Source organism: Mytilus californianus, unplaced genomic scaffold (assembly GCF_021869535.1).
Source record: "Mytilus californianus isolate M0D057914Y unplaced genomic scaffold, xbMytCali1.0.p SCAF_7, whole genome shotgun sequence".
In the NCBI taxonomy this organism is placed as follows: Eukaryota; Metazoa; Mollusca; class Bivalvia; order Mytilida; family Mytilidae; genus Mytilus; species Mytilus californianus.
In genome coordinates, this window is record NW_026262723.1 from 116,152,145 (window position 1) to 116,176,613 (window position 24,469).

General features: G+C 32.8%; 1 protein-coding gene across 1 annotated transcript in view; it reads left to right on the plus strand.

The window, feature by feature from the left end:
• Window positions 1–9,180: 9,180 nt before the first annotated feature.
• The window catches only part of LOC127707892 (neuronal acetylcholine receptor subunit alpha-10-like), a 69,835-nt gene continuing 54,546 nt past the window's right edge, over window positions 9,181–24,469 (plus strand). The window contains exons 1-2 of the mRNA XM_052212649.1: window positions 9,181–9,962; window positions 18,758–18,816. Coding sequence (XP_052068609.1) covers window positions 9,925–9,962; window positions 18,758–18,816 — 97 coding nt within the window. The 5' untranslated portion in view covers window positions 9,181–9,924. The remainder of the gene's footprint in view (window positions 9,963–18,757; window positions 18,817–24,469) is intronic.

Genomic DNA, 24,469 nt, shown 5'->3' on the forward strand with positions numbered 1-24,469 from the left:
TTACCAAAGACAATCTACATTACATGAACACCTCCATCTCGTTACCAAAAACAATCTACATTACCTGAAAACCTCCATCTTTTTACCAAAGACAATCTACATTGCATGAACACATCCATCTCGTTACCAAATACAATCTACATTACACGAAAACCTCTATCTCGTTACCAAAAACAATCTACATTTACATGAAAACCTCCATCTCTTTACCAAAAACAATCTACATTACATGAAAACCTCCATCTCGTTACCAAAAAAATCTACATTACATGAAAACCTCTATCTCGTTACCAAAAACAATCTACATTTACATGAAAACCTCCATCTCTTTACCAAAAACAATCTACATTACATGAAAACCTCCATCTTTTTACCAAAGACAATCTACATTACATGAACACCTCCGTCTCGTTACCAAAAAAATCTACATTACATGAAAACCTCTGTCTCGTTACCAAAAACAATCTACATTTACATGAAAACCTCCATCTCTTTACCAAAAACAATCTACATTTACATGAAAACCTCTATCTCGTTACCAAAGACAGTTGTTTGATCTGTTTAGTGGGTCTACACCGCTTGAGTTTGTCTAGTTGTAAAAGTCAGTCATGTGTTCTGTTTGTTTTATCAATACCAGTTTAGTCTCGTCTAGTTGCCAGTTCAGTCATGTATTGTAAGTAAACTCCGCGTTAACTATAAATCCATCGGGAAAAGTTAACCTGATGTTCAGTAGTTGACATTTGTTGATGTGGTTCATAAGTGTTTCTCGTTTCTCGTTTTTTATATAGATTAGACCGTTGGTTTTTCTGTTTGAATGGTTTGAGGCCCTTTATAGCTTGCTGTTCGGTGTGAGCCAAGGCTCCGTGTTGAAGGCCGTACTTTGACCTATAATGGTTTACTTTTACAAATTGTGACTTGGATGGAGAGTTTTCTCATTGGCACTCATACCACATCTTCTTATATCTATCTTTAGGCTATTCTTTTTAAATCCTTTTTAGTCATTTAGCTCCTCAAGAATTCAAATATGTATACATCCTTGGCTTTTCGGACTTGAGTGTTACTGATGAAGTTTAATCCAGGAAAGTGCTTCAGACGCACCGAATTTATAGCGTTATTTTCTTTTTTTTTATTACGTCCTTAGTCAGTTGTATGTATTGTGTCTACACCGCTTATGTCCCATCATTTTTATATCCGTATAGTGTTCATCATGTTATTTAGTTGAGTCTCGCTTCATCAGGCTAATGTAAGATATCTTCGTTCGTTACGTCTTTCAGCATCGCTTGGCACTTTATTGTAATGATAGGAACTCTTTGCAAATGAATTTTTACCAATTGCACTTTGCTTCATTGCAAATAAATCAGAAAAAAAAACATCAATGTATTCAGTTAGAACATAAAACTTTCCCCCTTCCTATGTTTTTCTTAATAGACTGTCAACTGATGTATCTATAAAATTGAAATAATTTCATTTAAAGGACAGATAACGCTGTTATAGGGATACGATCTAATCTTAATGGACGCTCTTTGATGTAGTACTTATTTTTCAAATCGACGCACGAATGACGTAACTACAAATTACCTATAAATGAAATTGGCATTCCGCGAATTTTAATTATATCAATACTGTAACATTGGTTTCAGATATTTTGTTATTAGAGATTTTGCTGGAAATGACTTCACGAAAAATTAAATAAAGTGAGTAATTTGGTGAAAACTTAATTGTAACTGATGTCTTTTAGATAATCGAAACCGTTTTGTGTGAACGAACACCGGAGAACAAATTTAAATGTATTGAAACCATCTAATTTTCTTAAAATTGTGTTTATATCCTTATAACAAATGAATGCTACCGACATTAACCATGCTAACTGTGTTACGATGTTTCTCTCCTTATTCAAAAGTGTAAAGCCTGTCACATTTTAATTCAATCTTTTTTCGATATATCAAACTAACATTCTATTTTGGTACCGTATAATGGCCGAGTTAAGAATATAAGTGCATTAAAGGTTTAAGTGTTCGGAATCAGCTTTCAAGAAATTAGTAAAACTGCATGATGTGTGCAGTAGTATCACCCGCCATCTTTTGTTTGATAAACGATATTTATTGAATAAAGGCCTTTACGAAAATACTAAAATGTGATTGTAATAGTAGTAAGTACATGTATATGAAAATGTTGAAAAGAATTACTAATACTGGTTGTTCAGGACTATTTCCAGTTAAAGGGCACACACTTGCAATGATAAATATGATTTATGTACACTGTTCATTGTTTTAAAACTTGATAAAACGGACACAAAATTTAAACTGATATTTGAGTATTAGGGTAGGGAAAAAATGTTGCCTAATAACTCCCCTCTCCCTCCCTCCCGTTTTAAAATAAATGTGAATAAAAAAAGATTTTTGACATACGATATTATATGGACTTTTATTTTGTATTTACATTGTATCATAGGTCAAATTTATTTGTTCAGTGTATGTTCACTGGTGTTAATATGTCCTTTGATTGAGTTAAGCCATTTCAGTTGATATTTTATAGTGCGTCTTTCTATGTTGTGATGCTACACTATTGTTCCAGAAAAAGGGTGAAGGTTTGGGGTACCATTAAAACGTTTAAACCCGCTGCAATTGTTTGCACCTGTCCTAAGTCAGGAATCTGATGTTCAGTGGTTGTCGTTTGTTGATGTGGTTCATAAGTGTTTCTCGTTTCTCGTTTTTTATATAGATTAGACCGTTGGTTTTCCCGTTTGAATGGTTTTACACTAGTAATTTTTGGGGCCCTTTATAGCTTGAGCTTTTTCGCAACAAATATAAATCACTGCATGGTTTATAAATTTTGAAATGTCTTGCATTGTTATGGTGTTTTAATTTGTTGTTTGTATACCATGCTTCGAACTGCCTTCTTTCAGAAATGAAGTGTGGACAATTCAGTGTATTTGTCTGAAGGCTTATACTTAATTTTGTCAATATTTGTTCTGACTTGTTACTCGCTTAGACTTTTTGATCTATTACAGCCAGACAGAGATAGGGTATTATTGATTAAAAACACCTTCAACTAAGTAAAATATTGTTAAAACTTTAATGAATGAAGTTTTTTTTTACATTCTTTACAAAACCCCGAAGATTACTTGGATTAAAAAAACGAGTTAAGACAAAGCGAGAAATGTTGACAACATATTGTCTATAATTAGGATATAAGTTATGGCCTGAATGCTTCAGAAACAATAAAAATGTTACAATTTCTCCTTATTTGATCTTGATGTCACCAGATATCGATCGGTACCTCGTATCGTCCGTCATGTGCTGACAGGAAGCATTTATCTGTCGGCTGGTTTACGGTAAATCCAAAACAATATCAGGGGAACAGTTAACAAACGTTTTATCAGTCTTTCGTAGAACAAAATGTGAAAAGTATGGAAAGCCTGTGGGTACGATAAGAGAAAAAAGTCACTCAAACGCTAATATAGCTGTTCTTTCATAGTCTGTATCGATACAATGTCTCAAATTCTGTTAGATGATATAAATCGGACTTATATACTTACACAAATGTATAATTTGGCATTGCACAAGGTCATGCTTTTACCAGACTGCTTACGACGTGTTATACTCAATCTGATGGAGAAGTACTGGTCAATATTTTAATCTGAACATATAGGTCTGTTAAAAAGGAGAGATAGAAGTACTGGTCAACATTTTAATCTGAACATGTGTCTTTTAAAAGGGAGAGAGAAGTACTGGTCAATAGTTTAATCTGAACATGTCGGTCATTTAAAAAAGAGAGAGAAGGACTGGTCAATAGTTTAATCTGAACATGTAGGTCTTTTAAAAAGGAGAGATAGGTACTGGTCAATATTTTAATCTGAACATGTGGGTCTTTCAAAAAGGAGAGAGAAGGACTGGTCAATAGTTTAATCTGAACATGTAGGTCTTTTAAAAAGGAGAGATAGGTACTGGTCAATTTTTTAATCTAAACATGTGGGTCTTTTAAAAAGGAGAGAGAAGTATTGGTCAATATTTTAATCTGAACATGTGGGTCTTTTAAAAAGGAGAGAGAAGCTGACCATGTGGGTCTTTTAAAAAGGAGAGAGAAGTATTGGTCAATATTTTAATCTGACCATGTGGGTCTTTTAAAAAGGAGAGAGAAGTATTGGTCAATATTTTAATCTGACCATGTGGGTCTTTTAAAAAGGAGAGAGAAGTATTGGTCAATATTTTAATCTGACCATGTGGGTCTTTTAAAAAGGAGAGAGAAGTATTGGTCAATATTTTAATCTGAACATGTGGGTCTTTTAAAAAGGAGAGAGAAGGACTGGTCAATATTTTAATCTGACCATGTGGGTCTTTTAAAAAGGAGAGAGAAGTATTGGTCAATATTTTAATCTGAACATGTGGGTCTTTTAAAAAGGAGAGAGAAGGACTGGTCAATATTTTAATCTGAACATGTGGGTCTTTTAAAAAGGAGAGAGAAGTACTGGTCAATATTTTAATCTGAACATGTGGGTCTTTTAAAAAGGAGAGAGAAGGACTGGTCAATATTTTAATCTGAACATGTGGGTCTTTTAAAAAGGAGAGAGAAGTACTGGTCAATATTTTAATCTGAACATGTGGGTCTTTTAAAAAGGAGAGAGAAGGACTGGTCAATATTTTAATCTGAACATGTGGGTCTTTTAAAAAGGAGAGAGAAGTACTGGTCAATATTTTAATCTGACCAATCTGAGAGAGAAGATACCAAGGTGACTGTTGACAATCATAGGTCTGATAAAAACAGAAAACACCATGGCCTAAGTAAAAACAACACTAACAAAACATTATACAGAAATCTAAAGACCAAGCAACATGAACATATATGTTCGTGTCAAAACAAATATATAATTGCAAAATTTATGAGAAAATATAATAAAAATCTTTAAAAAAAAAAAAAAAGTTTTTAAAAATGTCGATGACATTAAAAAAAATTACCCAAAATACGGAAAAGTTCTACTACATTGTATTTTAGGTGTTTTATATTTTTTATTTGTCTTCTGATACATTCGAACAAAATATATGGTGGTACGGGGTATACCACAATGAAACTAATAACCGAAAGACATGAAAAAGGTCAATTTACGATCTCAACAGTAGACTGGCGTCTTAACAAACTGTCAAGACGTAAATCGCGCCGAGTTAAAATAAATTGTGTATCTTCTGGTACCGGTCACGCTTTAGTTAAATGCTTAAAATTCACTTATACCACTTGAATAGTGTTCTACAAAAACAAGCAATCTTAAAAAAAAAAAGAAGCGAACTTTACGATTTTGTGTTAAAACTTTAATCGAAAATAAGATGTCAAAATGCACTACGAGTATAGTCCTGAAATTGTATGTCCAAAATCTTGTTGGACCAAACGCACATTACTTGGTTTGATCTTTTAGAAAAAAAACTACCCTTTGAATTAATGCATTACGAAAGTTGCAACTGTAATCGGAATCCATATGTTTCGTTCTTTCATAAACTTTTTCACCAGAGCTATATAGCACTCGATGATGACGGACGGTGAGTTGAAATAATAGATAAAAGGAAAGAGATTCAGTCTTAAGTACAAGTCAACAGTATGCATTCTAAGAAAATATTGTTATATTTACTTGATCTTAACGTCTGATGTTTCCTTGTCGCCAAGTCAATTTTGACTAGTAAACTAAATGTTTATATAAAATGAATGATAAGGACCAGTGGGAGTTAGCCTACATCATATCTGACTTGTGTAAATATACAATTTTTATCTAATTTTCTTTTTTCTCTTAATCAAGATATAACTTAAAGTATATTACTTAGGCTTTAAATACGGTCGTCTTCATGCATGGAGTAAACACATCTATTATGTCTACAGCATTCTATGATATGTTGAAATTGATAAATCTTCCAGATTGCTTTTGATTGTATTGTCGGTTATTCGTAGATTTGATTGCCCCGCTTAGTGTCAATTCCCTTTTTTATGTTTACAAAAACTTTGTCGAATCTTTAAATATCTCTTCTCTTAATTCATTTGTCAATACAAAACAGTTTGCTGTATTTTGCAAACAATGGTTTTCTATTTCAATGTGTGAATTTTATTGATAAAGAGGTAGGGATCAGAAAAATATTTTAGGATGACATCGTACTAGTGCAGACTTTTGAGCGGTATATTGATTAAAATAAACACTTTCTAACAAAAAGTATAATATTAAAAATACCGAAATCCAAGGAAAATTCAAAACGGAAAGTCCCTTATCAAATGGCAAAACCAAAAGCTCAAACACATCAAACGAATGGAAAACAACTGTCATATTGCTGACTGGCACAACAAATGTGAAAACAAAACTACAAACTTGCTAAACTAATTCATTCAACAATAAAATAAAAGGCATACCGGATTTCTAAAAACACATAACTGATGAATGTGTTGTTCAACTGATAAACAATGAACAAAATTGTAGACGTTTCAGATTGTCAATAATACTTATAGCAGACAACTGTTGAAACTCTGATATCGGTAACTGTGTTTGTGTTTTGACGTCTGTAATTAATATACACATGTGTAAGATTCGTTTATTTTGCCAGAGTTGTTTTCTTTAAACAAAGTATTTCTCAAGTGTTGTTTTCCTCAAGGTGAGTATTACCCCAGAGTTGTACCTCTAAAGGTATGTATTCCCCTAGAATTATATTTCTCATGGCAGGTATTTCCCCAGAGTTGTATTCCTCAAAGGATGTATTTCTCCAGAGTTGTATGCCTTAAGGGAGGTATTTCCCAGAGTTTATTCCTCAAGAGATGTTTTTCTCCAGAGGTGTAATCCTCAAAGGAAATGTTTCTCCAGAGTTTAGAATTGTTTTCCTTAAACAACGTATTTCCTTAAGTGTTGTTTTCCTCAAGGAGAGTATTAACCCAGAGTTTTATCCCTAAAGGTATGTATTTTCCTCGAATTGTATTCCTCATGGGAGGAATTTTTCCAGAGCTGTATTCCTAGGAAGGTATTTCCCCCGAGGTTATTCCTCAAGGGACAAAATTCTCCAGAGTTGTATTCTTCGAGGTATTTATTTCCCCAGGATAGTAGTCCTCGTAGGTTTTTTTTCCCTACAAGTATATTCATCAAAGGCAAATTCCAGAGTTGTAATCCTCAAAAGAGGTATTTCTCCGGGGTTGTGTTCCTCAAGGGAAGTATTTCTCCAAAGCTGTATACGACTTTATTTATCAAGGGAGATTTCCCCACAGAGTTGTATTCCTCAAGGTATGAATTTCCCCAGAATCGGTTTCTCATAGAAAGTATTTATCCAGAGTTGTATTATTCAAAGGAAGTATTTCTCCAGAGTTTTTCCTTTAGGGAGGTATTTCCCCAGAAATGCATTCCTTTAGGAAAGTTTTTCTCAAGATTTGAATTTCTACATAGTTTTCCTGGGGATGTATTTTTCCAGAGTTGTATATTGCCAGAATCGAAATGTTTAAAAGTTTTTTTAGAGTTGGATATCCCCAGAATTGAATTTATCCGAATTTGTATTTTCTCCAGAATTGTATTTTTCAAGGGAAGTATTTATCCAGAGTTGTATTTCTCCAGAACTGTGTTTCTCAAGAGAAGTATTTCTTCATGGTTTTGCCATTGTTGTATTCCTCGCGAGTTGTATGTCCCAAAATGTGTATTCATCAAAAAAGTTTACAGCTAAACAATTGAAATATTTTCTTTCGGATCTGAATAAATATGGCGTTTTGTTTCTTTAGAACTACGTTCCTCAAAAATTGTTTTCCTATGGGTTTGTTGTATTTCTTTGGAACTGTATTTCGCCTGCTCGTTTCCTTCGTATATATATATCTCCTCTCGATTTGTTTTTTCTGTGAGGCTGTGTAGTCCCTAGATTTGCATTCTTCTTGAGTTGTATCCCTTCAGAGGAGCTTTGATTACTATATATTCCGAGAAGGGATAATGGTCTTTTATTGCTAAGTCTGATCAGGTCTGATGTGAAAAAGAGGAGGATTATATCCAGGGGACAATCGAAACTCACAAGTCGAGAGAAACTGATAACGCCATCGAAAAAATGAAATCTGAAATATTCTAGTTTAAGTGGAGTATGTACCCGTTGTGTATTTTTTCTGGTGTGTCTTTAGTTGTTTTTATTGTGTATCTTTTCTGGTGTGTTTTGAGTTGTTTTAATTGTGTATTTTTTCTAGTGTATCTTCAGTTGTTTTAATTGTGTATTGTTTCCAGAGTGTCTTCAGTTGTTTTAATTGTGTATTTTTTCTAGTGTATCTTCAGTTGTTTTAATTGTGTTTTGTTTCCAGAGTGTCTTCAGTTGTTTTAATTATGTATTTTTTCTGTTTGTCTTCAGTTGTTTAGTGATTGTTTTAATTGTGTATTGTTTCCAGAGTGTCTTCGGTTGTTTTAATTGTGTATCTTTTCTGGTGTCTTCAGTTGTTTTAATTATGTATTTTTTCTTTTTGTCTTCAGTTGTTTAGTGATTGTTTTAATTGTGTATCTTTTCTGGTGTGTCTTTTGTTGTTTTCATTGTATATCGTTTCTTGTGTATCTTAAGTTGTTTTAATTGTGTATTTTTTCTGGTGTGTCTTCAGTTGTTCAGTTGTTTTAATTGTATATATTTTATGGTGTGTCTTCGGTTTTTTTAATTGTTTATCTTTGTGGTGTGTCTTCAGTTGTTTTAATTGTGTATCTTTTGTGGATTGTCTTCGGTTGTTTTAATTTTGTATCTCTTCTGGTGTGTCTTCGTTTGTTTTTACTGTGTATCGTTTCTGGTATGTCTTCACTTGTTTTAATTGTGTATTTTTTCTGGTGTGTCTTCAGTTGTTTTAATCGTGTATTTTTTCTGGTATTTCTTTAGTTGTTTAAGATTGTTTTATGCATCAGGATTTTTTAGAATTTCTGACACGAATCAAATTTGTCTCTAGAATCTCCCAAAATATATTAACGATCTAGATGTATAGAGAATGAATCACGATTGTTTTTTTTTCTGATTAAAGCTATTTGTCTTTTACTTTTTACTACAAACAGAATAGCAAATGACTTTTTCTTATTTCTCATTCACAATCAAGTGTACCTGTAATTATGTTTATTCAATCAGGCGTGACCTTGATGCATACGAGTAATAGAGAACATTACATGTTAGTGTATCATGCGGTTCCTCCCCTGAATTTTCATTTCTCATTATCTATGTATACTTTCTCCAGGCAGTCGATCAGCTCAGTGAATTAGCCGCCAGTTATTTACTAGACTTCTGAATAATAGAAAGCGTAATGCAACTTATAGGCAAATAGATTTTCACTTTCCTATGAAAATGTTGCATAATTTAAAACATAGTGGTGATTTAGTTATAGGATCTATCAATATCCCAATATAGGTTCAATCTTGGTCTTCTGAACCATTAACTCCTATTGAAATAACGGGTTTATCCTTTTACCAGCCATCTCAAATACGCTGTTAATTAATTTTTACGAGATAATGTTTTCTTCACATTAATGAAATATAAAACAAAAGACGGAGAAATTTTCCTTTTAAAATGTTTGGCGATTATGTCTACGGATACACTGTTAGTTTGGCAGAGGAATACGGACGGTTAACTGTCCATTACTAAATATCGATGAGTGATGCAACGGCATGGCAAATTGAATTTAGTATTTCTAGGGAAGTGTACACAATAATTTTACAGACCAATGGACACAGGAACATATAGTTTATTTATCTGGAATCGTGTACAGTGATTTAACAGTCGGATAAACAAAAGACAAACATTTCTGTTTAGATGGCTGTTAGTTATTAACAGTCTTTATATCGTAATGGATTTACTTTCTATGAAGAGATGAGGGTTTGATTTTATATCACTGGATAAAGATAATTTCCAATTGGCTTTGTTCTTAATTAATACAATGGATTGGGACAAAGTATATTTTTGTTCTTATCAATATTCTGGATAAATGTTAGAAATACTACACACGCCCTTATTAACTAAAAGGTATGTACTTAATGTTCATTTAAACGCATAATATATATTTATACAATTTTCAAACAATTCGTATCATTTTTTCCCCTATTAACATTATACATACGTATTATTTTTTCTTTACGATATTAAAACTGTATATAAGTATAAGCGTTAATCAACTATCCACATGTTAATAAAGTAAATATAATATATAGCAGTGAAACATAGTTGTCTAAATGTTTCCGTATTTCATAATGACATTGTCAGGCAAATATGGCAATATGTGTTGGACCTACTTTTGCTCTATGAGTTACCCCGCTTCATTATGTGGTCTTTAATGCATTGATATAGATCTGTGGTGGTCTTGAAATTGTACAACTGCGTTGGTTTGCTTTTGGGCATTATTGCGAGAATTTAGAGATTTTGTGACATGAATTAGTTCACCATATTACTTCTTTTCCAATATACGTAAATGGAAAAATACATTTGAATGGTAGTCTTGAGGTTTGATGCCAAATCTTAATATATATATATATATAATATATAACCAAGTCTAAATTGAAAATAACGTTCAAACCTATGATTGCGTTGGATAAAAACTGCAATTTGTATACGTGTGCATGCAAAACATATTTCTTTCTCTTATATGTAATATACACATTCATTTCTTTGAATCAAATTGAAGATATATAAAATGAATTGTTTTACGAATTTGTGTTTATTTCAACAAGTATGTCTCTATGTGGCTGTATCCCTTTGTATTATATTGCATGTACTCATTGAAACCTGTTTTTATACAAAAAAAAATATAATATATAAAATGTGTCCCTAACCGATAACCTTAGGAGAAACTGTAACATAATATGTATAATACATAAACTGTCACTTTATACGAATACCCCTTTAGAAGTAACCGTAGCAATTTTAAAATTTTTAAAATAAAATTTGCAATTATCGTCTTTTCAGTGAGTAGGAATTAATTTAGTTGAAAGTCGTAAATTGAATTGCACATAATATTATTTAATACTGTAAAAAAGTATTAACAAAATAACAAACTCCAAGGTAAATCCATAAAGGGGAAGGTCCATAAATATAAACAAAATCAAAAGCTCGACTATATCAATCAACGGAACTAATGGAAAACAAATGTCATATTCCTGACTTGGCCTTATATGGCCGACCATACTGCATGGGTTTTTCTCATTGTTGAAGGCCGTACGGTTGCCTATAATTGCTTACATCCACTTCATTTAAACTTTTGTGGATAGTTGTCTCATTGGCAATCATACCACATCTCCTTATTTTTATATTGGTACAGACATTTTCTGAAGAAAATGCTGGGTCACATTTGGGTTTATAGCTAGAATCTGTACCTGTCTTCATTTTTAAAATGTAAAATACACATAGAAAGTTCAATAAAGTAATTTTGGGAATTAAAAATAACATAATTATATCACTTGAAAAAACAAAGTCAGCCTACTTGTTTTATTTGATTAAATCTTACATCACTGATATCAGTTTGCCATTTTCATCAGTAAAAATGATCTGCAATGAATAAAAATAATGTGAAGATGAAGCAATAAAAGAAAGTTTGGTATTTTTGTAAGATGTAAGAACCTCATTACCCGCATATCTCTCCTTAATCATGAACTATGTCTTTTTTATATTCACCTGTTAAAAAGCTTATTATTACAAAACCATACAATTCCAATGTTGTAATGTCTTGAATTACTTTTACATGAATTTATTTTACAGAAAATATTATTTTCCAGCATTCTATAAATACACATATATGTCTAAATGAAAATTTGGTTTAAATTCAGTTAGCAACCCATGTAAATATAAAACGTATCTACTTCATTTTAACCCCAAAGGTGTTTCAATTATTCTTTACTGGTGTGCCTGTAGACTGTAAATCAGTGGTTGTCATTGGTTGCTGTCTGTCATGGTTGTTTTTCGTTAATTGTATTGTCATAATAAATCTGACCGTTTCGTTTTCATGTTTGAATTGTTTCACATTTTGTCATGTCGGGCCCTTTATAACTGACTATACAGTTTGTATGGGCTTTGCTCATAGTTGGAAGCCGTACTTTGACCTATATTTGAATACCGTGATCCACGTCTCCCTATTTTTATATAAATACGTTTACTGAACAAGTTTTTTTTAAATTTTGTTCTACTATAGACTATATTGATTATTTTGTCCTTATTATTGTCAAATTTGGTGTTAGTTTCTTCTAAAATAATTACATACACGTACGGCTATCTGACTTTTTAAATATTAATATTGTTCCGTGTTATATTAATCACGTGACTTTGGATTATACCCAATATTTATAGCAAGTTTCTCCTGACATATGCATTATTAATATATTGGGTTAAAGTACTGTTCGTCACTATCACCGTCATAGAGAAGCTTTCCCAAACTGTATCTTTGAAATGCTGATATCAAATTTGATCAGCACACAATTATGCACAAGTACTCCCAATAAAAGTTTGATATGAAATATTGATAAAGTTACATCAGATATAGAAACGATAAATATTAAACGATACAAAAGTTGTGGGGATGTTTACAAAATGCACTTCATCTTATCAGCTGGATCGAATGCGATAAGATGACGTCATGGGTTGAAAGTTAACATTACGTGCAATGGTTTATGATCTAAGAAATATAAAACCATGAAGTCAGTCCCGTAATTACACAGTGGGTTCGAAGAAGATCAATACAAAGACGCCGAAAGTAAAACTATATGCGATACGTATTCCAGACACTCTCTCTAAATCAAATGTCCCTAGATAATAGTTTAATAATCTATTTATATTTTTTCGTGGCAATCAATATCTTCAACAACTTAAGCTAAAACATATATCTTGTCACATTACCTAACACCAAGAGACAACTCAAAATTGATTTTTGATTACTTACTTGACAGACTCTCATTTGAGGGAAATAATTGAGTAAAAAGTACCTTAGGTATTTCAGTTGTCAAGTATTTTGTTAAATTGTTTAAAAATCGAGTCCAAAACTTTTTCTATTAAAACCTAGGTGTTTTTTAATCCATAGCATGTAGTACTTGAAGTTCGATATAGTTACCGTTATTCCCTGTTCCTAAGTATTATTGCGGAAGATTCCATTTGTCCTGGTTCCCTAATCCACGCTCATTTAAAGTCAAGTTCCACTTTGCACTGTAACCGGTAACTTAATGAAGAGAAATGTAAATATATTTGATTGTTACACGGTGAAGTGATATAAATTATCATTGACATATCTCAATGATGTGACTTTGATAGAGTTTTATGTTTGTCAGTTTAGGGACTATCAATACCAATATATAGATAATAACGTTAGCCTAATCAAGTATTTATTCGTCTAATCCAATGATTCTGGTCCCTTCTTTTTGGTGCTTTCAGACAGGTCACAGTGTAGCTGTGAAAAAAAGGGAGGGGGTCTTTTAGTCTTGGATGCATGATTTTTTATTAGTTGTTATTGGCTATGCACTAGCTGTCAGTAACTGCGAGTACTCTCAGATCTGTACTTAGTGTCTTTTTTTTGTGGGGATGTACCCTGCCACGTCCACTCTGTGTTTTTGTTACTTGTTTTTGCTTTATATCTATCTGATCAGTTTAGCCTTTTTCAACTAATTTTTATCGTTTGTTCATATGTTGTACTGTTACACCACTGTCTCAGGTAAGGGGGATTGGGCGCCCACTAACATGTTTAACCCTGCCACATTCTCTATGTGCCTGTCCCAAGTCAGGAGCCTGTAATTTAGTAATTGTCGTTTGTTGCTGTATATCATATAATAATTAATTTCTGTGTCATTTTGGTCTCTTGTGGAGAGATGTCTCATTGGCAATCATACCACATCTTCTTAATTTTATATTTAATGTAAATTACTGGACAAGAATATAGCAAAAACAAGAAATAAAACTATGCATTATCAAATTAATCGCACAGAAACAACCCAATGACAATTTGTAATGTTCTCAAGTTCGCTTAAGCTTTCCCAAGCAAATATATGGACTATTTCTCCTTATCATATATTTTGTACGACAGTTCCAAAGCCTCCATTTTACAGAGAGTGGAGCTCATTTCTTATATTAATGTTACATCTCATCAAGCGTAATGAATTTTGTAAAATTAAAAAAATTAATTAAATTAAGCAAATCCTATATAATGAGTATTAAATTATTGGTACTCAAATGTTTGGCAAGATTTTGGCATCACCTGCATAAAGTTTTTACATCTCACAGATAATTCACCACTAAAGAAATCCACGTGATACCGCACTTTACGTGGTGAACCTATATTGAAATTTTCACTACACAAGAATTGTCCGATCTTTATGACGCAATTTTTTTTAGTAATTACTGTAGTCATATTTTCTTGATTATAATATAAATACAGTGAGGTACATGGTATGCTTCAGTGAGACAGCAACCCAAAACACACATAATCCAAATGACATCTAGATACAAGTTATTTTTAACTTTTCAATTTCCGCCGAATCTAGTACAATACCTGCACATTGCTATTTGCCTGGTTTTGTGTGTTAGACAGAATAAGTTTTCCCCAGGTTAGGGTTTTGAATCTTCGCCTTTCGTTTTCTTGTCATATGAATACTCGATGTAAGGACAACAATGCAAACGAGCGACACATATTATCTGTTTCGTCACCTCGTATAATAATAATAATAATAGTAATGATAAAATGATAATCTTTTTTTTTTTTCATTATTTTATTTATTTATGCTTTTTCTCTCTCCGGCTCTCGGCATGTCAATTGTGGTAATAGCATAGCTTTTAAATGAAGGCTTTAGTAGGTAAATTTGTTCTCCAGTGCTCTTATAATTGATGAAAATTCAAGACGGTTAAACGATATCTAGTTCTGTTGTGCATTTATTTAACCCGTATTCAAAGAACACTTTAGTTTCTAAAGTTAAAAAAGGAAGGAAGAAATACAGAATCAATTTAAGGTTTAAATAGACAACAAATGAAGAAAATGCATTAATGGAGCCGTTATCATGTAAAGTAGTAAAAGGGTGCATCAAAATGGCATCATCTGCATAAGAGAAATTGATCCTATCGATCGTAGTGAAATAGAATCACATAGATCTAAAAGCAAGACTTTAAATCGTTTGTTTCTGAGCATATATTCAATAGAATCACATAGATCTAAAAGCTATGCTTTAACAGGTTTAATTGAAGGATACTAGAAGTTAATTAAAGTAATAATATTTGAAAAGATGAAATAAGACAAAGTTGGAAACAATAAGAGAACGAAGCACTGGTAATGTGTTATCATTTGTCTTTATCCTCGTTTACATATTTATATAAAGTATTGATATCTTATCTCGTCATCTCGTTCGAAATAATCAAGCATAGCATCGCTTTATGCAAATATTTAGCAGTATATTTATAAAATATAAAACATAATTGATTTGTGTGAATCAAAAGACTTTTTGTAAAATCCTTTTATAAATGAAAACATTTATAAATTATCCAATATTGAATGTATAACAATGTAAATGGTGAGAGTTTTTTCACTTTATATAATTGATTGTACTTTTAGGGAGCTACCATTTGATTTTTATGGGGGGCTAGGATGAAATTTGAAAAAAATAGGCAGGACAGGAGTTTTGAGTAAAAAAAAAAAGTCAGGATGACAATTTAGGTAAAAAAAAGTCAGGATAAACTAAAAAAAAAAAAAAAGGCAGGACCGAATACAGTGGAAAATAAAAAGGCAGGATAGAGATTACAACAAAAAAAAAAAATGCAGGACAAAATTTTTCATCCTAGCCCCCCCCCCCCCCCCCATAAAAATCAAATGGTAGCTCCCTTAACATTGGATGTAATTCTTTTTTTTTTTGCAGCATTGGTCGTTTCCGTAAATATTTCAATAGTTCATTGTCCCACGGTTGGTTGATGTTTAATATGACATTACTTTGTACTTAGATATCAGATAATAATTATTAACGGATCATAACTTTTAATGGCGTCGAATATTTTAGTTTTCTGCTTATACAGTTTTCGTTCATCATTTGCATAATTTCAGTATATTTTCTAAACTATTGTTGCAATATAGATTTTTTAAATTTTAATTCTAAATTAATTTTATATTTACTGTTGCACATATATTAATCACCATATACTAAGGGAGCTACCATTTGATTTTTATGGGGGAGGGGGGCTAGGATGAAACTTGAGAAAAAGGCAGGACAGGAGTTTCGAGTAAAAAAAGGCAGGATGAGCAACTTGGCAACAACAAAAATGCAATAAAAATGCAGGACAGAGATTACAACTTAAAAAAAAAATGCAGGACAAAATTTTTCATCCTAGCCCCCCCCCCCCCCCCCCCCCATAAAAATTAAATGGTGGCTCCCTAAAGGTCTGTTAAATTCCATTTTTTTTCATTATACATATTAAACGGTTAAAGCACACATATCATTCGGCATTCTACAATCTTGGTGAATACAATGGTGCTATAAATACAGTTCACCAAATGGCCCGTTAAATTCATTATTTTTCATCATTCATAGTATAAGGTTAGAGTCAATATTTTACGAATCTTGCAAGTGGTGAATACAACGATGCTATACATACATAGCTTCATGTTGAAAGCATATGACTGTAAGACGAAGAATAGCAATAGAAGCACTGATACTTTGCTATGATTTTGTGTAGTGTATATAGGGATTTCGGATCATAGATTAATATGCTAGACCAATTTTGTTTCATGATAACAATTGTACATTAAAATAATGTATTCCTAGTTAGCTAGATCTTCTTGTTCAATATCAAGAAAAAGGAGATGTGGTTTGATTGCCAACATAGTCCAGATATAGTATAGTCAGCTATAAAATGCCCCGACATGAAAAATGTGAAACAATCCAAATGAGAAAACTAACGACCTATTTATCAACAATATTTACGAAAAGAACCCAAATTGGACAGACATATTTTAGCCAAAGCCGAAAACAATCTATGTTACCAGCCGTGTGTTAATTACAGCTTCGAATGTCGGAGCGCTACCTTTTCTTTAACATACCATATTACATATGTAGAACTACAAACCATTGTGCAAACCATTTGATGATAAAAGAGAGGCGAAAGATACCGAAGGGACATTCAAACTCATAAGTCGAAAATAAACTGACAAAGCCATGGCAAAAAAAAAGGGAAAAAGACCAGAAGACAAGCAAAAGTACACAAAACACAACATAGAAAATTAAAGACTGAGCAAAACGAAACCCACCAAAAAACTGGGGGTGATCTCAGGTGCTCCGGAAGGGTTAGCAGATTATGCCCCACATGTGATAAATGGTTTTTGGTCATTTGTATCCTTATTTTGGTTTCTCGTTGAATTATACCTTGCATCTTCTTTTTTTTACGTTTATATTTAGCTCGTTACGTTTTAGTGTCGATAGGGATACACACAAAACAATAGGAAAATACAACTAAAAAACATACATCAGAAAACATTTATGAACCAATCAATAATTATAATCATAAAAGTAACGATGTTTATAGTAATGACGATGATGATATTACAAACTATTGTAAGCTTCTGAATATTAAGTATTTTAGTATAGATTCTAGGTACTGACGCTGTTTATCATCTTAATTACTTTTTATGATGTTCTTTTTATTTGTCTTTGTATATTTTTAACCTTAACTGCTTAGTCCATTTTGGTTATATACTTTTGGCGTGGCTCGGTATTTATATATCCCGCCATTGTGTTAAAGTGCTATGGTCATTTTTATATTCTTGTCTTTCATTTGTGCTCATGTACTTTGTCTATGGAGTGTCTATATGCCATTTTTATTTTTACTTGTCGAAATAGTTATTTGTTTTTATAGTGATTAAAATTATAACATAATGTTGACTGCTGTATCCCAAGTTTTGACATTTTTACCTATTATGTCTGTTTGTTTTGCTCACACATTGTTGTCAATATAATGGAATTCTATGTGACTGTCATACAAGTGAGAGGTTTAGCTAGCAACAAATAAGGTTTAATCCACCATTTTCTACATAAGGAAATGCCTGTACCAAGTCAGGAATATGACAGTTGTTTCCATTCGTTTGGTGTGTTTGAGTTTTTAATTTTGCCATTTGATAAAGGACTTTTCGTTTTGAATTTTCCTTGGAGTTCGTTTTTTTTTGTTATTTTACTTTTTAGTTTCATTCAGTCAAGTTATATGTAACTTGTTTTACAAAATCGAAAGCAACTCTTTGTCGTGTAAAACCCACTGTAATATCTAGTTCATTACATCTTACTTATAGGGAAGTTTTATTTCAAAATTTTGAAATGTGCTTTATCTTGTCCGAAATAGCAATATCTTTCATATATAAAAACGAGCAGTTAATGCATTAATAGATTTGTCTCAGAAGATTCAATGTTTCAAAAACAGATACATGCCTTTCGATGTTAAGTACAAATTGTATGATAAAATTTGACATTAATTGAAATTCCCATAAAATAGGCATTTGGTTTCCCTGGTGGATATGATCTTGATTTTAAAGTAATGTTGGCTTCCTTTAATCAATATTGGATATATGACTATTGTATGGCACTGAAGCACGAGGTAAGCTCCCCTGGAGGAATGAAGTATAATGATCCAATAACACCCTACAAAATCTTCAAAACTTCACGCAACTCGTATCCATGCATGTGATTGACAGTGTGTATATACCTGTGTATTGTGAACGTTCTTTGGGTTGTTGTTGTCATGTAACATCTTTAAATCAGTACAGCAATGATGTTTATTACTCTATTACAGAAAAAAACATATGACTATGTTTTGAATTGATTTTTCAGTATGAAGATGATGATGTATCGAGCAGTATTTCTATTATTTACAGCCCCATGGTGTGTGGGTAAGTTCTCTTCTCTTTATTATTGCCTAATTGCACGTTCAATTTTTATCTGTTATCCACTTTAGAACAACAGGTCGACCACTTGAGAGTTTTGAAGTGATATAAACTTAACTCGTTTCTCTTAAACCTTTAACTGGACGACATACTCGCTTCTCTTAAACTTATAAGGGACGACAACATGACTCGTGCCACCCACGAACAACACATCTTCTCTGATATTGAATTCCTTTCTACTGCTTGATACTACTACTGAAGGAAATTAATTTTTCTTCTTATATATGATATAGCTTACAGCAGGACGACAGTTTTGCAAGTGGCTATTCGTATGTAATGAATTCATCTAATACAGGATATCTATCATAAATATGCCCCACCCCGCTGATAGTATATGAAAACGGAGAAGCCTATTTGTACGACAAATCCTTCCTTTACCGGCGAAAATAAGAAGCATGTTAAATTGCGATTAACGAGTATAACAAAAATAGGAGGAAATGCTCAAGAAAATGTCATTGGACAAAAGAAGAATATTTTCAATTCAAAAGAACACCTGTTTTTAGGTTGTAAGGCTTTATTGAAAAAACAGTTTGCTGTATTAAATTTCGACTGTTTATTTATTCCTTCTACTCAGGAAACAGGTGCGTTTTTTTTCGAAGAAATCATTTAGTTATAATCCTAGGATACAACCAATTGTGCACCTTTAATAGCAGACTAGTTCCTTTACTGTTATGGCCAAACTCAGTAAAGAACCGTCGAAATTCCATTTAATTGATAAATTCAACAACACTTACCGTTATCTTGATGATATATTTTTTCGTTAAATAATCAAGAATTCTCTAATTATACTGCTGAAACTTACCCAAAGGAACTTACTTTAAATTAATCAAATATTAACAGCAATAATTGTCCTTTCCTAGATTTAGATATTTCAGTATTACACCAGAAACTCTACACAAAAATTTACGACAAAAGGGACGATTTTTCTTTCGCTATGTATATGTTAATTTTCCTTTTTTGGACGGTGATGTTCCTTTGGCACCGTCTTACGGTGTTTATATATTCCAACTCGTTCGCTATGCTCGTGTCTGTAGTGACGTTTTGGATTTCAATGAGCGTAATCTATGCATTACTAGTAAATTATTAAGTCAGGGATTTCGTTACCACAAATTACTTAAAACCTTTACTAAATTCTTCCATAGATACAAAGATTTGGTCTGCAAGTTTGGCTCTACCTGTAGAAAACTTATTTCAAACGTAATAGCACATCCTAAATTTTACATTGAGTTGAGCGCTTGCAAACATGTTTAACCCCGCCACATTCTCTATGTGCCTGTCCATAGTCAGGAGCCTGTAGTTTAGTTGTTGTCGTTGGTTTATGTCTGTCCTATTTGTTTTTCGTAAATTGTTTTGTTATAAATTAGGCCGTTAGTTTTCTCAATTGAATTGTTTCATATTTTTCATGTCGGGGCCTTTTATATCCGACCATACGGTATGGGTTTTTCTTATTGTTGAAGGCCGTACGGTTGCCTATAATTGCTTACATCCACTTCATTTGAACTTTGGTGGATAGTTGTCTCATTGGCAATCATACCACATCTCCTTATTTTTATAATCATAAAACACACATAAAAAACAAATTTTATAATGTATATTCTTCGTGTGAAGATTAGAAAAAAAGAGCAACAAATATACGACCGGTATGTAATTACTGAATCCACAGGTTAAATATATGTTTTAAATTCGAACACCTGTATACATAGGTATTCCCATTGAATGATCCTATCAGTTGGATAAAGGCTTCACTTGTCAGTCCGCACACAAACCTCTTGAAAAAAAGACGCAGTGTACCGATCTAAGAGTAGTTGATTAATTCTTATTTGCTTAACGTCCAGTGGTAAATATTTCACGCCTAATCATTACGAGAACAACATGGTTCAACTTGGATGAGGGTAGAAAAATTTAGACTGTCTCTGGGGCAAGTTGGATAGGGGCAGAGATTTGTCTCTACTGATTTTCGGTTTACTAAACAGATATATCATGTTCTGGAGGGGTGTTTCTGAAAATACCAGTCTTGAGAAGAAATGTTCTTCGCTTTTCTACTCAGGAAAGTTTATCTTGCTTTTCTAATCAGGAAAGTTTATTTTTCTCTTTTGGAATTTTAGTCTAATATTTGTCCTGTATATTTTTCAATTTTCACCGTCCAGAACGTAGCGTACCATAGTGTTTAAGTGTAAATTTTACACATCATTACCCAGAATGCTTTGAATTTTAAACATTGATTTGACTAAAACGGATGGCAAAATTTGTGAATATGTTGGAGTCACACAATGTATCATATTATATGGAATTTCATATTAAAATGGAAACGTAAAGCCCACAAATTATCATGAAAAGTGAGTTAGAAATATAATAAAACACATATACCACAAATAAACAAGTTTTATTTGTCGATTGCAAGATAGAATAATTCCTCATCGACTGGCTATAGAAACCCTGCTTGTACATCAAAAGTAAATTACCAATTGTCCATTTCAGGATAAAGGTTTCCGATATCAAAAGTCCAGACACAGGGTTACCATTATATTCCTATCACTCGAATCTGTTCTCTCTCTATAGTATACATGTTTCATAACCTTGAATATCAATAGAAATGAGATCGCTGGGGGAAAGTGGATAAAATAATGTCGATGATGTCATGTCACTAACTTGAACAAGTATAATTGGTGGATAGATAAAGAATAAATAAAAACTAACGCCTACAGGAAAGAACGTGTAAATGATAAGGAGAAACTCCCGACAAAATACATTAATATATAATGTGTAATATGGAATATTGAATTGAATCCTTGTTGATATCACACTTATCCGTCCCTATCGGCGAAACAGTCGGATCGTGACCTTTGTAGCAGTGAAACTTAGGATAAAAAATGTGAATGAAGTGAATAAAAGGCAATTGATCCAATTGTTTTTAATGATAAACTTGATGACTATGAATGAGGAGATAACTGGGATATACCTCAGTGAGACAGTAAACCAACGACACAAATCATCAAAAAACATCTAGTCGAGGTTATGGTACAGCAAGTATTTAACAACTGACAGGTGTCTATAAAATATATCAAGGACTAAAACATTAACCTGTTTTTTTTTGCGTCTTTGTCAGATTTATTTGTATGTTTGTTTGAATTGTTTTCAGTTGTGTTGTATATCCGTGATAAACGTTTACACAATTGATGTTGGTTGCTGGATCCCGATTATTGTCATATCAACAAATTAGGTCTGTTTAGGTTGCTCACCCAATATAACGGAACTATAAACAACTGTCATACACGTGGGAGGTATAGCTAGCTATAAAACCAGATTAAACCAACCATATTTCTTCGGAAAATGCTTGTAACAAGTTAGGAATAAGTCAGTTGTGCTCCATTCGTTTCGTTGATTGATATAGTCCAAGTTTGATTTTTTCAGACTTCCCACCTTTTTAATTTACCATAGTGTTTTGTTTTTGCCCATTGCCAAATGAAGTTTTGAATTAATTAAATAAATCGTGTCAAAGAACTGTCTTCAACACCAACCTTTTCAACTGGCAATATTTCACGAGTTGACTGATTAAATTCTCATTATTTTGAACTGCATTTGTACGTAATTGGTACAAAAGTCAACCAAAAATGACGTACGTATCAGTAAATTTTACTTTTTAGCGGTCCTCATCTTTGACCTTTACGATTCTAATGAGTTTTGTCTAGAAATAAACACACAGCAACGGCACAAAAATGATTTAATTCGATCCGAAGAACAGACATGTCAGGTAATATTACCAAATTGTAAACCATAATAGGAGAAAAAACAATAGTATAAAAAATGATCAATAACTATAGCTCTTAGATAGAGCTCAATTCGGTGAGCATGCGTATCATCTTTACATTGTATTGGAAAAAGTGACAAAAACAAAATAAAACAAAAACACCGTTTGCTTTTGGCCATTATAAATATATATATATTTTTCGTTTTTACTGCGCAGTTATTTCATTTGAAATATATAGCAAATGATTAGGACCACAATACCATGCTGACATCCATAGAAATAATATAACCCGTATGAAAAAACGGAGGCTTCTTGGCCATTGACAACCATCGCTTTTGAAGGTCATTTTTCATTTTTACTAAAATTGTAGTAAGTAAGTTATAGATATAATAATAATCTGTTGAATATCAGGTTCTAGCGAGGTCTTCAACACGGCTTCATGCATCAGTTTGGTCTGAATTCTTCACTAGATGTCTATAAAGCTATCTACAACACGGCTCCTAGCATCGGTTTGTCTGAATTCTTCACTAGATGCCTATAAAGCTACATATTTGCATATGACTTTACGTTCATAACAAACACAGAAACTCGACAGACATATAGACATAGATAACATGAATAGAAACATTATTTCTTGCCAAGTTATTAAGAGAATACCATGCTATATCCCATTGTGTTCTGCATGTTGGTATCACTTTTGTATTATACATGTACCTTACTATGGGGTACATTGTGACGGTATTTGTATTATACCTTACTATGGGGTACATTGTGACGGTATTTGTAGTATACCTGACTACGGGGTACATTGTGACGGTATTTGTAGTATACCTGACTACGGGGTACATTGTGACGGTATTTGTAGTATACCTGACTACGGGGTACATTGTGACGGTATTTGTAGTATACCTGACTGTGGGGTACATTGTGACGATATTTGTAGTATACCTGACTGTGGGGTACATTGTGACGGTATTTGTAGTATACCTGACTACGGTGTACATTGTGACGGTATTTGTAGTATACCTGACTACGGGGTACATTGTGACGGTATTTGTAGTATACCTGACTACGGGGTACATTGTGACAGTATTTGTAGTATACCTGACTACGGGGTACATTGTGACGGTATTTGTAGTATACCTGACTACGGGGTACATTGTGACGGTATTTGTAGTATACCTGACTGTGGGGTACATTGTGACGGTATTTGTATTATACATGTACCTTACTATGGGGTACATTGTGACGGTATTTGTATTATACCTTACTATGGGGTACATTGTGACGGTATTTGTAGTATACCTGACTACGGGGTACATTGTGACGATATTTGTAGTATACCTGACTGTGGGGTACATTGTGACGGTATTTGTAGTATACCTGACTGTGGGGTACATTGTGACGGTATTTGTATTATACATGTACCTTACTATGGGGTACATTGTGACGGTATTTGTATTATACCTTACTATGGGGTACATTGTGACGGTATTTGTAGTATACCTGACTACGGGGTACATTGTGACGATATTTGTAGTATACCTGACTACGGGGTACATTGTGACGGTATTTGTAGTATACCTGACTACGGGGTACATTGTGACGGTATTTGTAGTATACCTTACTATGGGGTACATTGTGACGGTATTTGTATGATACCTCACTATGGGGTACATTGTGACGGTATTTGTATTATACCTTACTATGGGGTACATTGTGACGGTATTTGTAGTATACCTGACTACGGGGTACATTGTGACGATATTTGTAGTATACCTGACTGTGGGGTACATTGTGACGGTATTTGTAGTATACCTGACTACGGGGTACATTGTGACGGTATTTGTA